Raw genomic sequence first — 15,144 nt, forward strand, 5'->3', positions numbered from 1 at the left:
ATAGACTCAAAATAGTCTTCAGTGTGGCAAAAACATCCCGGAAAAAGTCCCCCGACAAAGTAATGTCTGCTAAAACACAGGTTTGCAATTGCCAAGAGACAAACAAGGCTGTAAAATACAACTTTAAGGTCGATGTCATCACCCCGTGGGGGGGGACAAAGATTGGAAACAAGAGCACATGGAGTTGTTGAAGGGGATTGGGAAGAATGCATCACTGCAGATGGGACTACAAATGCATGACCTGCTGTTCTTGATCCATAATTAATCCATAATTAATCAAATCTTTCGATCCCACTAAAAAAAGTGGCCTTTGAACCATCACCTTCTGCTCAATAACTGCACTACAATTCTCATTAGCATCTGAAAATAAAACTATTTACCTTACCCCAGATCATCCCGGTTCAAATTTTGTAAAAAAGATTATTTATTATGATTTTTTTTGCAATATACATGACCTAAAACCTTTACAACAGATTAGAAATTAATTTCATACCACATATTCTGTCAAATTAAGCTTTTTTTTCATACAAAAGAACTAGCAGTGCATTAAATATCCCATAGCACATTGATAAAAATCCTTTACCAAGGATTAGACATCCCTCCAGAATGGCTAAAAAAGAATAGATGACATATTTTTGCAAAAAAAAGTACAATAAACCTTCAAAAAAACCTAAAAGAACTGAAGTGGATTTCTGACAAATAGTAGCAGTTTAGTAAACGTACCACAAATCTATCGTCATTATTATGTCTGCGTTTTGCGCAAAACTGCAAAGACAGACGTCTGTTTTGGGCGTATTTCGCGTACTCGACAAAATTTATTATCGGCAATAGCAAAGCTGGTTTTCTTTTTCTTTTAAAAACTCCCAGTGGTTTGAAAGTCTGATTGGCTGCAACCAGCGCCGGAAGGAAGCCACATGCGGGCGGGCGGGGGGGCTTGGGGTTGCGTTGAGGCAATTTCTACAAAGGCAGATCTTTTGCAAGATGAACACGCAGTAGTAACAGCCACTGAATTATTTATGACACAATAGAATATTAATATTGATAACTGGATTTCTATGCCTGCCTGCTGTTATGCCTTCTAGTGTTTGTTACCGGGGAGACAAAAAAAGTTAGGTTTCCTATTCAATTTGTGATTTTCTGGTTGGCTTATATCCTCATAAGGTTCGCAGGGGGTGCCGGAGTCTAATCTAGATAACTTGAATTTGGTGATCAGCCAATTGCAGGGCACTAAAAGACGGTCAAAAAATTGTGGTAGAGGCAATTTAGAGTGTTTAGCTAGTTAGCCTAGTATGTATTTTTTGGGGGAGTACCCAGAAAAAAACCCACGTAAGTCTGAAAACTGGATTTCTATGCCTGCCTGCTGTTATAGTTTCCAGTGTTAAAAAAGTTAAGTTTTCTATTAAATTTTATTTCGGATTTTCTGATTGGCTTATATTTTCATAAGGTTTGCAGGGGGTGCCGGAGTCTAACCCAGATAACTTGAATTTGGTGACCTGCTAATTGCATGGCACTAAAAAAACGTCAACAATTAATGGTAAAGGCAATTTAGAGTGTTTAGCTAGTTAGCATGCATTTTTCAAGGAAAGTAGAGTACCCAGAGAAAACCCACACAAGCCTGGGGAGAATGTAATAAATACCCAATTTGGATTTTTTTGTGCTATTTTTTCAGGACTTGGCTGTTACGCTTTGGTGACATTTCTTTTTTTACAATTTATTGTTTTTGAAGCCAATTATTATTATTTATTTTTACCTGACAGCATCACAAGTGGAGTCAAAAAAAATCAATCGTTTTTTGTGCTGTTTTTTGATGAAAGTTGGATTTGAAAATGAGAAGTTGAACATTCTAATGAAAAAAAAACGGGTCAAAAAATCCAAAATACGAAGGCTAATGCTCAGCTTTGGTTTTTTTTTGACATCTGTCAGAGTACTTCAGTAAAATATTGCTCAATGTAAAAGGCAATGGCAGTTATTGTGTAACCCCGGCGGTCTTTTTTGTCGCCTTCATCCACCGAGCTGACAAAAGTGCCACTTTCTTTGTTTTATTTAATGCCTTCCTTCCGCCTGGAAACCTAAAACCATGCAAAATGAATTGTTTTATTCCACAGTGGAAGGATTCTTCCAAATGACCTTTAACCTGTGACAAATTGAATAAAGGGACATTTAAAAAGAGGTTTGTAAACCAGCATTATATACATAACAGGCGTATTATATTGCTTGCAGTTTTGACTCATGCCTTGTCATATTAATCACAAGGGAGAGAAATTTAAACTGGGTTGTATATAGATGGTATAAATAACGTTATGTCATTGGTAGAAAACGCGGTAGCATAGTTCATAGAGTCAATAAAAAAACATGAAGGCCTACCTAGAATAAATCAGTGTCGTTTATATCAAGTTTTATAGTTGGAAAATCGACGATTTTTACGTTCTGTGATGACAAAAGTCTCATTTTAACATGTTCTTTTTTGAATTTTTTTTCAGAATAGCAGACAAGAACGACCTTGATGTGTCGCAACTATTTTTGTAGACTTTAGGAGCTTGAAAGGCAAAAGGTTGAAAAGATTAAATGTTTGGAAGGAAAGATTGCTAAGCACTTTTTGGGGGGTTTAATTGGAATTTTTGGGTGTTTTTTTTTGAGAGATTCAACATTGACAATGAATCACTCAAAAAAAACATGACTCGACATTTTTAATCTACTTGACAATATTTTTGCTGTTATTGCTAATGCATTTTTCTTTTTCTATAAAAAAAAAATCTACCTTAAAGGCATATAGCACACTGCAAAAAATGTCCATTTTGGTGGAAAAAACGCAAAAGCACGATCCGTTAAATAAAATTTCCCTGGGGTGTTTATGTGCAAATCCTTGGAGAATTTCCTTGCGATTTTCCCGACTTTACGCAGTCTACTTTTGATGAGATCAACATGTTTATTTATGTTGTAATAACTTACCCTAGAGATGAGTTCTCCCACCATGCCGCTCCACGTTCCATTGGCTCCCGGGGCTCCGTATTGTCCGTCCCCCACTAATCGGATTCGATATTTAAACTTGAGAATGGCCGATAGCTCTTTTAGCATGTCCACGCAGAAGCCTTCGTAGCGTTCGTTGCCTTCCATTTCCTGGTGGTTAGCTCGTAGCATTACATACGGATTCTCCTGGATGTCGGAAAAAGAAAAAAGTTAGCATTAACAATCGGTTATTTTTTGAAACTTAATCATTTCAATTGTTTTATATTCAGATATATTCAAAAAACTGTTTAGGGCAATATTTTATATATTATCATACAAGGCGCAATATTACAGAGCTAAATTTCGGTGGTTTGGGTTGATGATGTCTGAGAAAATTCCGACTCGTTTTGAGATGCAAGCAACGGAGTTAAAAAATGAAGTTGTAAGTCAAAGCACTTTGATTTGGAAGTGTCGTGAGCAGAAAATATAATTAAAACAGCTTTTTCTTTAGCTGATGTTGACAAAAAAAAATCTGTCTTGTTTTGGAGAGGACGTTGATTTGAGATACAAGCGATGGAGTTCAAAAACGAAGTTGTAAGTCAAAGCAGTTTGATTTGGAAGAGTCGTGAAAAGAATATAATTGAAACAGCCTTCTCTTAGGTGAGTTTTCTTAAATATGTTGTTAATATTATACTTATATATTGACAATAAAAGCATTAATTTCTATTTAATTCAATCTTGTAAGGTCACATGACAATGGTTTCAACTTTACTTTATATTACAAATTATGGCCTTTTAAATAACATCCTAAAAACAATACGACTCAAAATCAAGGTTTGCTTTTTGATCAACCTTACAATTACATCTTTCGCGGGGGTGCTGTAGCCTACGCTGGCCAACTACGGTCACCAGACAGATGAATGGATGATTAGCCAATCACAGGGCACAAAAAAAGTATCATTCCTTTAAATAGCCACCACCCATTTCAGCATAATATATTTACAACATGCCTTATTCACAATTTAGTAGTGTTTATTATCAATATTACCAGTTCAATAGGCATACACAAGCTGTTTTGTTATGCTAATGTATTAAAAAAAACCTTCCCGATGTACGGACAAGGCAATTTTGCTATTTATTCCAAATCTATTGCAGTTATTATTAACAACTGCCACTATGAATGAGAATATTTGCGTGTAAGATCATATTATTATAGTTCCATGTTTCAGGTTAGACCGGCATAGCAATCTGCCGCCAGTGAATAGCACTTCATTTTCTTTCTCCTCTGCCTGGAAGACATTTATTTGCATTTTGCAACTTGTAATGATGTGACAAGACCAAATTTACCTCTCAAGCCTGCTCTTGATTTATGGCTGTGAAAAAAAATAAACGGCATCATTTGAAGCTTTATTGCTCAATAGCTGGTGGCCATAAAGCCATTTTTTTCTCTTCTATATGTTCTTTTGTGTCCACATCTCTGTCTTTGACATCTGTCCATAACATTAAAGATGGCAGGAATGGATAAAAACACGGGACGGCAGTCTGTCGTTTTTGTGTTGGCTCGATTGCCGTCATGTCTGTTTTCGTCCTGTTTTAGTCGGTTTTTAACGCAATTACTTTGATTTAAATACTCGGTGACCAAAACAAAAAAGCGCTAAAAGCAAGAATTTGAACCTGTGAGAGTCAAAGAGCTACAAAGTTGCATAAAATAAAGCCAATCTGCCAAATTGTTTTTTAAAAATGTTTTTTTTAATGGACTCTGATCAATTTTTTTCAAAGTATTGTTTAATATCTAAGTACTGTTTAATATCTAAGTACTGTTTAAAATCTAAGTACTGTTTAATATCTAAGAGCGAGAGTTTAATATCTAAGTATTGTTTAAGATCTAAGTACTGTTTAATATCTAAGTACTGTTTAAAATCTAAGTACTCTTTAATATCTAAGTACTGTTTAATATCTAAGTACTGTTTAATATCGAAGAGCGAGAGTTTAATATCTAAGTATTGTTTAATATCTAAGTACTGTTTAAGTTCTAAGTACTGTTTAATATCTAAGTACTGTTTAATGTCTAAGTACTATTTAATATCTAAGTACTGTTTAATATCTAAGTATTGTTTAATATCTAAGTACTGTTTAATATCCAAGTACTGTTGAAACCAGCTCTCAAAATTATATTCATGAGAGTTTAATATCTAAATATCTACTGTTTTTAACAGTACTTAGATATTAAACAGTACTTAGATATTAAACTCTCTCTCGTGAATATAATTTTGGGAGCTGGGTTTTAACAGTAAACTCTCTTTCCCCTTTTTAATCAAATATAGATATTTTGAGAGTGATTTCTTTGCCGAATAAAGGCACCAAACCCACTCGTCTCAATTTAACAGACTAAGAGCATCATTCCAATAAAACCCAAACGTGCTCCTTTTAAACTACTCTGTGTTCCAAAGTCACTTACTAACAGAGTTAAATCAAATATATTGTCACCCTAAATGACAAGAAACTTCTCAAGTGAAATGTTCATGTGTTTTTCTAAAAAAGTCAGTAGAAGTTTCAAAGCCTAAAAAATAAAAATAAAGTCAAGACTTCTAAAGCAGCTCTTATTCCCAAACCAAGAAGAGCCTGCTGCTATACTGATAAGTCTAGCGGATGCCTCATAATAAAATAGAATAGCAGCAGACAGGCTCCGCAATATCCATACCTGTCAACTGGTACGTTCTCGCCGTAATTGGTACAACTGAAAGCCCATTTTTATATTGGTACGCTGTACACATGAAAATGGTACGCTAAACGGTGATTTTGAGAAAAAAAAATAAATTAAGGCACTTTCTAGCCATTTTTCACCATCCGCCATTGTTTCTTCCCGGAAACGCATGTCTGCCAAGTGATATATGTACCGGCGCCTCTGATTGGCTAAAAAAAAAAGATCATGATAAACATTTCGTTTTGTAACACTTTCACCATGTGATTTCCGTTTCCTGTTCCCTTGTTTATGTTTAAGTTGATTTTTGTAGGAAGCTGTTGTAGTGGAACTTTGAAAGCAATAAACACATAAACATACATTTTCTACTTGTTGTTCGTGATTTTTTACAAAAAAGTAAAGTGGTAAGATTTTCCATGTATTTATACATATATGTAAGGGCGAAAACAAAATTTGGTAAGATCACAAATGGTTCGAGGTTGACAGGTATGAATATCCGCCATATTTGCTATATTTCCTTCATAGAAGCTGCCATTTAAGTGCTTCCTCAACAATTCTGCTTTTACGATGACTTTAATGCAGAAAGGAAGAGTAAAAATTGCACAAAAATGTCAGTTTGCCGTTTTAGTGCAACTTTACACTGTTACAAATCTCAGGATATTAAGAATAAAACGTTTTAATTAATAATGTTGGCCTCAGGTAGGAGTTGAAGTTATTTTTAATAATTATTTTGTTATAATGATAGTATTGCTTGATTTTAATACATAGAAAATAGTAAAAAAAAGGACTTACCGTATTTTCACGACTATAAGGCGCACCGCATTATAAGGCGCACCCTCAACGAATGATATTTTTTCCATATATAAGGCGCACTGTATTATAAGGCGCACTGTCTATTTTGGAGAAAATTTAAGACTTTTAAGTGTGCCTCATAGTCGTGAAAATACGGTACATTTGAGTCCAGAATGTTACCCTTACAAATTACCATTTAACTTGGTTATAAGAAGTTTTTAGTCAGTATTTTTGATATATTTGGACTATCTGCATCTACTACATCCACCTAATACTTATATCTCAATTTCCCTTTAGCATGGCATAACAAAAAAACAAAAAAAAGTAATTTTGGTCACTTTAGCTCGTCTATTCCATCTTTAAAAAAAACACCCCCAAGTCTCCAATTTCCATCTCAAACCACGTTAAAGATATCATAATCCAAACAGGTTGCCTTTTACAGTCTTTGCCACACTATTGCATTACAAAAGCAAGATAAAACCACAATAAAAACACCACATAAAGACTATTTTATCTCCCAAAAACAAATTATTGGCTTTTTTTCCAACACATGGCGACACTCACAATAAACACCATGAATTGACTACAATGTAAAAATAAAAAAAATGGGATCAATGATCACAAACGTGGGGAAATGGTGTCGTAAAAACGGCGAGGACGAGACACGGAATGGCGTCGAGAATTCATGTGTGCCATACGTGTCTATTTTTTTACTGAAAGCGCTAATTTTAGAGAAATTCTGGGGGTGCCGCAAACCAGCGAGATAAGAAGGACAAAGCAATCGTATCGTGATGAATGCGACGCGCCAGGAGACGAAAATTGCCTCGGCGAAGGTTTTTTTTAAATTTTTTTTACGAAGGGACGCCATATCTACGGAATAAAATGGAGCTTTTGACTTGATTTTCTTCTAAAAGAACGAACATTGGCTTTCCTTCACACGATTCACGTTTTTATTTGTATAAAAAGGAAAGTTTCCCTGTGAATGAGAGTAACATAAATAGGGATGTTATTTCCATCGTTTCCGTGGCGACGTTGATACGGATGTTGGTTGGGAATGGAGATGGAAATTAAACTTTGTGGTTGGAATTCAAACGCGGGTATTTGGAGAGAGAAAGGAGCCGTTAAAGGAGGAAATATGAGTTTATATGCTAATTTTGAGGGGAATTTGAATGCATGTTTTTATTTGAATTGGGTAGGATTTTAAAATTGGGGTTATTATGTGGATTGTAGAGTAAATTGAGTGACTTGGATGAAACTCAGAGTCAAAAACAATATAAATTGAATCAACTAATGGATATTAATAAAATAATTGATTTATTAGTAACCATTAGTTGATTAAATTTGTATTTTTGTTAAGTTTTTGACTGATTTTTATCCAATATACTCAATTTATACAAATTAACTCCAGAAACTTTAATAAACAACTAATTTAATCAACTAATGGTTATTAATAAATACATTATTTTATTAATAACCATTACTCGATTAAATTATTTGTTTAAAAATACATCTTTGACTGATTTTTATCTAAGATACTCAATTTACTAATTTAATCGACTAATGGTTATTAATAAAATTGAATTAAATACTTTATTAATGAAGAATATTTTGGATAAAATAATAAATTAATTATCAATAAATAATAATAAATACATAATCAATATATAATAATAAATACATAATCAGTAAATAATAATGAATTAATTTGAGTGATTATTGGAATTTTTAGTGTAATCATAATTTTACAATATTGTACTCAAGTCATAATTTTAGTTATCAGTTGTTTTAAGACAAAAAAATACTCCTTACTCATGCAAATTAAATTTGAATAACCCATAATCATGTTCATAAATTGATCACGACCTCAATAAACACATTAACATCCTCAAAAAGGCTCAAATTCAACCGGTATGTGACTTTTTGAGATAAACATATGAATGAATCTGTTATAAAAAATAGCAGAGAAATATGCAAATCTAATTTGCATACGCCAGGTGTGGCAGAGGCAGTTTTTTTCCTCCACTCTGAGTAATTTTGCGTGACGATGATGTAAATAAACATGGCCACTTACCAGGATGGTGGTGACGGTGAGTGTGGTGTTGAAGAGCGTGTGGGTCACATTGACGGAGGGGGGCTTCTTTTCCATAGAAAGTCCATCTTCAGAATGCCACAGGCCAATCTGCCAATCACAAACACACATGATAAACAAACCATCAGTCATTATGTCCATTGCTTTGCCACGTAGGAACGTTACGACCTTCACAAATCGACAGAGGACGCCATGATGGTGACAGACATGGCGGCGATGTGAGACTTAAGGCAATTAAGAAAAGTTGTCAGGCAATTTCAGATGGAAGTGAAGATGACGTGGTGGCGAGATGAAAAAACTAATGCATTGTTTATATTACAGGTGTCAAAGTGGTGGCACAGGGGCCAAATCTGGCCCGCCGCATCATTTTGTGTGGTCCGTAAATGAGTGCCGACTTTGTTTTAGGATCAAATTAAAATGAAGAGTATAGATGTATATTATATTTGCTGATTTTCCCCTTTTTAAACCATTAATTGTCATTTTTTAATCATTTTTTTCTAGTTTTAGCTCAAAAATCATGTTGTAAAATCTAAAAATATATAAGAAAAGCTAAAATAAACATTGTTTTAGATCTATAAAAAACTGAATATTCAGGGATTTTAATCCAGTTCTTTTAATTCATTTATTTCAAAAAATCTAAATATTATATCTAAAATGGTCCAATGTATGTTAAATTTCCTGATTTCCCCCTTTTAAACCAATAACTGTAATTTTTTAATCATTTTTAGCTCAAAAATCATTATGTAAAATCTAAAAATAAATTTTAAAAAATCTCAAAGAAACATTCTTTTAAATCTATAAAAACTGAATATTCAGGGCTTCTAATCCAGTTCATTTAATCCATTTATTTAAAAAAAATCCAAATATTATGGCCCAGCCTACATGAAACCAAGTTGACATTAACGCGTCCTGCGAACCAACCCGAGTCTGACACCCTCGCTTTATATACCCAATCACAGCACTCAATACGGCTACTCAATAAACCTCTCCACCAACCCAGCCATGCTAACCACAGGTGACACAACAGCGTCAAAGGTTGAGCATCCTTCGCCACAATCCGAGAGCTAATTTGCCACAAAAACAACTCTGCCTCCAGGCCCCTTAAAAGGGACCTGATTTAATTCCAGATACATAACCCAGCACTAGGCATTATAAATGCGTGAATCTAAATAAGTGGGCAACCCAGAGTTGCACATCTGCAACGTTCTTCATTTGGTGGTTACACCGCAATTACAATAAAAGCAATCGTGCCGGCGGCTCGACTTCTGCGTGTTATGAATGTTGCAGTGAAGCAAGATGAGGGATCGGGTATCATAAAAGAAGCTCATATTACAGGCGTAAAAAGACCGGGGGGTGGAGGGAAATATATGCCTGCCAATGGAAAGAAAATCAATGAGGAAGTATGAGCAGCAATATGGCAGCTGAAGAGAAAAAAATGGACGCCGAGGGAAGATGAAACGTCGACTGGGACGGACAGAAAAATGCCGAGTTTATGCAAGTGTGAAATGAAAAGGAGAAGGAGGACGAAGAATGGCTGTCAAGGCGTATGTCAACAAGTGCCATGACACCACACTGTAATGGGGAATTCCTTCTTTCATGTGGAATTAGGAAACGGGGAGTGGAGATTATACGGTGGCAGCTGATTGGTTGACTCGGCTGTCAGGAAAAAAATGGCGGTTTCAATAGCGATGGTTGACAGACGCATCTGGTGATGCCAAGAAGGGTGGCAATGGGAAGAAAGAGGGATGTTAGACAGATCGGTTAAAGAGGGATTAAAATGATTTTCACTTAAAGCAAAGTGGCGGGTCGGGGGCCAAATCTGGCCCGCTGCATCATTTTGTGTGGTCCGGGAAAGTAAATATTGAGTGACTTTCTGTTTTAGGATCAAATTAAAATAAAGAGTATGGATGTATATTACATTTCCTGATTTTCCCCCTTTTTAATCAATAATTGCCATTTTTAATCCATATTTTTAGTTCAAAAATCCTTTTGTAAATCTAAAATATTTTAAAAAAGCTAAAATAAACATTGTTTTAGATCTATAAAAAATGAATATTCAGGGCCTTTAAACTAGTTCATTTAATCCATTTATAAAAATAAAAAAATAAAAATAAGGGTATTAATTCTGTAAAAGTTAGTCTTCTAATGAATTCATTTCAAGTTTCATACCCTAAAAACAAGCCTGAAATTGACTTTTTTTTCCAGGTATCGTTTGGACAGACGCGAGTCCATCAATATTTGACAGCTTTGCTTTTTCGCAGTTCTTGTAAAGATTTCATTCCCTTGCTCATAGCTGGCCAATTGGCATTAAGCTAGCATTGCAAAATTGCCAGACAGAATGAACATTTTCCATCTCGCCTTCAGTTCAGCGCCAGTTTTTAGAAACTTTATGGCATCACATGGCTCTGAAATGTCACATTTTATATCAATTATGGCAAGTTTCCCCAAATCAGCTTTTGGAACCGGAAAAGCAGGTCATAATAGAGCAGAAAAATACATGCCGACAGGTTTCTTTAGCTTCTTTAAGATAATTAATGGACACAAATGTTGATATTTATTTGTGCATATCATGTTGAAGCTTTAAATATCATTAAACTTATATAATGACAATAAAGGCATTCAATTTAATTCAATTAAATCATTATGAACGCATTAAACTAAGATTTGACCCTGTGACAGCGACTCGCTAAGTGATACATTGATCTTGAACACTTCAAACCTGCTCCACAATCATATGCTTCAATTTAGCACCAGTTGGTCATGATGGGATGGAACCTGCAACTCAATAATGAGCCACACCAACACCCCTCATTCCATTAACTCAGTGACGAAAGATTTTGAGTATTTTAGGAGCATAAGGAGCGTTTTTCTTTTGCAAATGCAACGTTAGACATCAAAATAATGTCTAAAAATGACTATAACAAATATTTTTTTCCTTGATTGTTTCTTTAAACACTCACGGCTGCAAAAGTGTGAGCACCTCTTACATAAATTACTGCGTTTTGTCGTTGCGTCGGAACAAAGGTGAATAGTACCTCTTAAGAAAAGACGCTTTGAGTACTGCTCTGAACTGATTTCAACTGTTATTTTTACATCATTATTCCAATCCTCCTTGCATGTTTAAATTAGCTCGACAGATGGTGAATGCCTCACTACCAGCTACACCCTATTAGCGCTACATCAAAATAAAAAAAATAAAAATTCCACAGAGCAACTGCTTAAAATAGCACATTTTGTGGTCATAAAAATATCTTACTCTAACCCAGCATTACACAAAAATATATTTTTCTTACCCAACACTACACTTGTATTAAAGATAGAAAATATCAGTACATTTTATAGGTAAAGTTTGAATTATGGCAAGTATTGAAAATGTCTTCAAAAAATGTTGAGTATTTTAAACAGAATACATTATAATTGGCAAATACTGTATTTTCACGACTATAAGGCGCACCGCATTATAAGGTGCACCCTCAATAAATGACATTTTTTCCATATATAAGACACACTGTATTATAATATCCGACAGTAGTGTTTTTTTGGTTTTCTGTTTTTTTCCATATATAAGGCGCACTGGATTATAAAGGCGCACTGTCTACTTTGGAGAAAATGTAAGACTTTTAAGTGCGCCTCATAGTCGTGAAAATACGGTACTTCAATCTGTGTGTGTACTAATACAAATGACATTTTCAGAGATGCGGAGATGTACTTTGAGAAAAACAATCATGTGGTTATAAGGTTACAGAAATGGCTTAGGGAGAATAATAAAAACACAAGCTCGAAATTAAAGCGTGGATTTGAGTGGCAGGCTAGACAGAGCTTGGTGTTTTCGGCATCTTGTGCGAGTAGCAAAGCAAACAACAGATAGCAGCTTCACATCGGCGGTTCGTGACACCGGCAGCTGTTCAAATTCCAGCGTGTGTATTGGCAGTCGCCGTGAAAACAAACAAGACCAGACCAAGAAATTCTACGGGTGGCCTCGGTCAGATTTTGTTAATGAGCAGATCAAGCAAAAAAAGCCGACAAAAGCCGCTCAGATGCATGTCCAGTCACAGCATGGGCAGGCTTTTACATTTTACAATCATACAAAATACAATAGTAACAATAAAGGTTTTGTTCTAGGGAGATAGAAATGCCATTTGTTTCTATTTATTTGACTGTAGACAGCTTTATCTCTAATAAAAGACGTTAGGACAAGGGTTGGTTGGCGGGGTGCTTTAACGTCAACTTGATTTTATGTGGGCTGGACCATTTTAAATATAATATTTAGATTTTTTTCTTTCATAAATGGATTAAATGAACTGGATTAAAAGCCCTGATTATTTAGTTTTTTTATAGATCTAAAACTATGTTTATTTTAGCTTTTTTTATATATATTTTTAGATTTTACAAAAGGATTTTTGAACTAAAACAGAGAAAAAATGATTAAAAAATTACAATTATTGATTTAAAAAGTGGAAAATCAGGAAATTTAATATACATCTATACTCTACATTTTAATTTGATCCTAAAACAGAATTATTTACTTTCTCGGGCCGCACAAAGTGATCCGGTGGGCCAGATTTGGCCCCCAGGCCGCCACTTAGACACCTGTGCATTAGGACGCAAAGTGTCTAAAATGCTTAACAGTAGTCTAAAAGTTTTATAAATATGTCTGTCTAATGTCATGGAATTTTTGTGTTCATTTCCACATATTCCTCAAGACAGAAATTAATCGCAATCAAGTTATTAATCTAAAAAATCCTGCCATGAATCATTTTGTTGCCATTTTCTTTTCAAAGTCACCCAAAAATTAAAAAACACATTTCGCTAAAAAATAGATTAAGAATACAAACAAACACGCTAGATAACTTAAAAAAAATCTCCGAGATTCAACAATAACCCAAACATAATGCTTTTGATCTATTCCCCCATCTGCAACCTTCACCGAGACAAAAGGGGTACGGACGTTTGTCTCAAAGAGACCAAACAAAACGCGAGACGATTCCTATGCGTCTTTTCCGACATCCCACGATTCATTTCCATTGCTAATGTAAAAAATGCAAATTCATTATAAAAGAAGGTTTGGTTCCACTTTGTTTCATTGCGCCACGTGAGGACAACTTTTGGCGTCCACGCGTCGCCAAACATCCCAAAAAAATTGTCTGAAAATAACCCGCCAAAATAAGACGAGCGATTTAGTTGCACGATAATAAACAGCACTTTGATGTGCTTTGACACACACACACACACACACACACACTCTACATCCAAGCATGCGCTAGCTACCTCCAACAGCACGAGTCAATGGCATTTATGTCAGGCCAGACTGTGTAATTAAACTTTGAAAGATACATTCAATTACATTCATGAGATGACTCATCCGTATCCGAGGAAATGAAAGGGGAAGAAATCTAATCATTTAGCAAACGCTGACGGGGAACGCAGTCAAAACAGATGCAACACAGTTAGGGGGGGGGGGGGGGACATAAACTAACGTATGTGACCTTACATCGTTAAGAGAGGTGCTCGGATGTTTGGTCGCCGGTCTTTTGGTCGCCGGTCAAATGGTGACAGAGAGTTTACTGTTGAAACTAGTTCTCAAAAGAGAGAGAGTTTAATATCCTAGTACTGTTTAATATCTAAGTGCTGTTTAATATCCAAGTAGTGTTTAATATCTAAGTACTGTTTAATATCTAAGTACTGTTTAATATCTAAGTAGTGTTTAATATCTAAGTACTGTTTAATCTCTAAGTAATGTTTAATATCTAAGTACTGTTTAATATCTAAGTATTGTTTAATATCTATGTACTGTTTAATATCTAAGTACTGTTGAAAACAGTAGATATTTATATACTAAATTCTCTCATGAATATAATTTTGAGAGCTGGTTTCAACAGTAATCAGAAATTAAACAGTACTCAGATATTAAACAGTACTCAGATATTAAACAGTACTCAGATATTAAACAGTACTCAGATATTAAACACTACTCAGACATTAAACAGTACTCAGATATTAAACAGTACTCAGAAATTAAACAGTACTCGGAAATTAAACAGTACTTAGAAATTAAACAGTACTTAGAAATTAAACAGTACTTAAAAATTAAACAGTACTTAGATATTGAACAGTACTTGTATATTAAACTCTCTCTTAGATATTAAACTCTCTTTCCATTCATTGGAGGTCACTTGAAGACTAGAAGTACAAGACAATATTTTCGAGAATTTGCCGAGCTCAGAGTTTACAGTGGGTAGGAGACACCCACAGAAAAAGAGATCCAAGCAAGGATGTGATACGTCAAGCTAAACTGCTTTTCAAATGATGATGTTCTTCACGAGAAGAAAGCATGGCGGCCGTCTGGGGCCGTGTCAGCCACACCTCTTATCCTCCTTTATTTTCCCCATCGCCCCTCCTATTTCACCTCGACTGCCGCATTGGACCCGCTTCAGTAATCGTGTTCGGAGAGGCGTGGGATCGAGAGAGAGAGAAAAAAAAGCAGATTGTGGTCATAAATATAAAAGTGGCGCTGACGGGAAATAAATAAATCTACAATAAAAAGCCAAATAAATTGAATGAGCGTATTCATTCTGTAAACGGGAGCAAATCTTGTGTAAATAACACGGCTCAAATC

At 35.0% G+C, this 15,144-nt stretch overlaps 1 protein-coding gene across 4 annotated transcripts in view; it reads right to left on the reverse strand.

Moving 5' to 3' along the window:
- grik4 (glutamate receptor, ionotropic, kainate 4) overlaps positions 1–15,144 on the reverse strand; it is a 163,496-nt gene that overhangs the window by 13,283 nt on the left and 135,069 nt on the right. For all 4 annotated transcript variants that reach the window (XM_077722800.1, XM_077722801.1, XM_077722802.1 and 1 more), the window contains 2 exons: positions 8,511–8,618; positions 2,950–3,153 (listed from right to left, as the gene is read on the reverse strand). In XM_077722800.1, coding sequence (XP_077578926.1) covers positions 2,950–3,153; positions 8,511–8,618 — 312 coding nt within the window. The remainder of the gene's footprint in view (positions 1–2,949; positions 3,154–8,510; positions 8,619–15,144) is intronic.

The sequence above is a fragment of the Stigmatopora nigra genome, chromosome 8, assembly GCF_051989575.1.
Source record: "Stigmatopora nigra isolate UIUO_SnigA chromosome 8, RoL_Snig_1.1, whole genome shotgun sequence".
Classification (NCBI taxonomy): Eukaryota; Metazoa; Chordata; class Actinopteri; order Syngnathiformes; family Syngnathidae; genus Stigmatopora; species Stigmatopora nigra.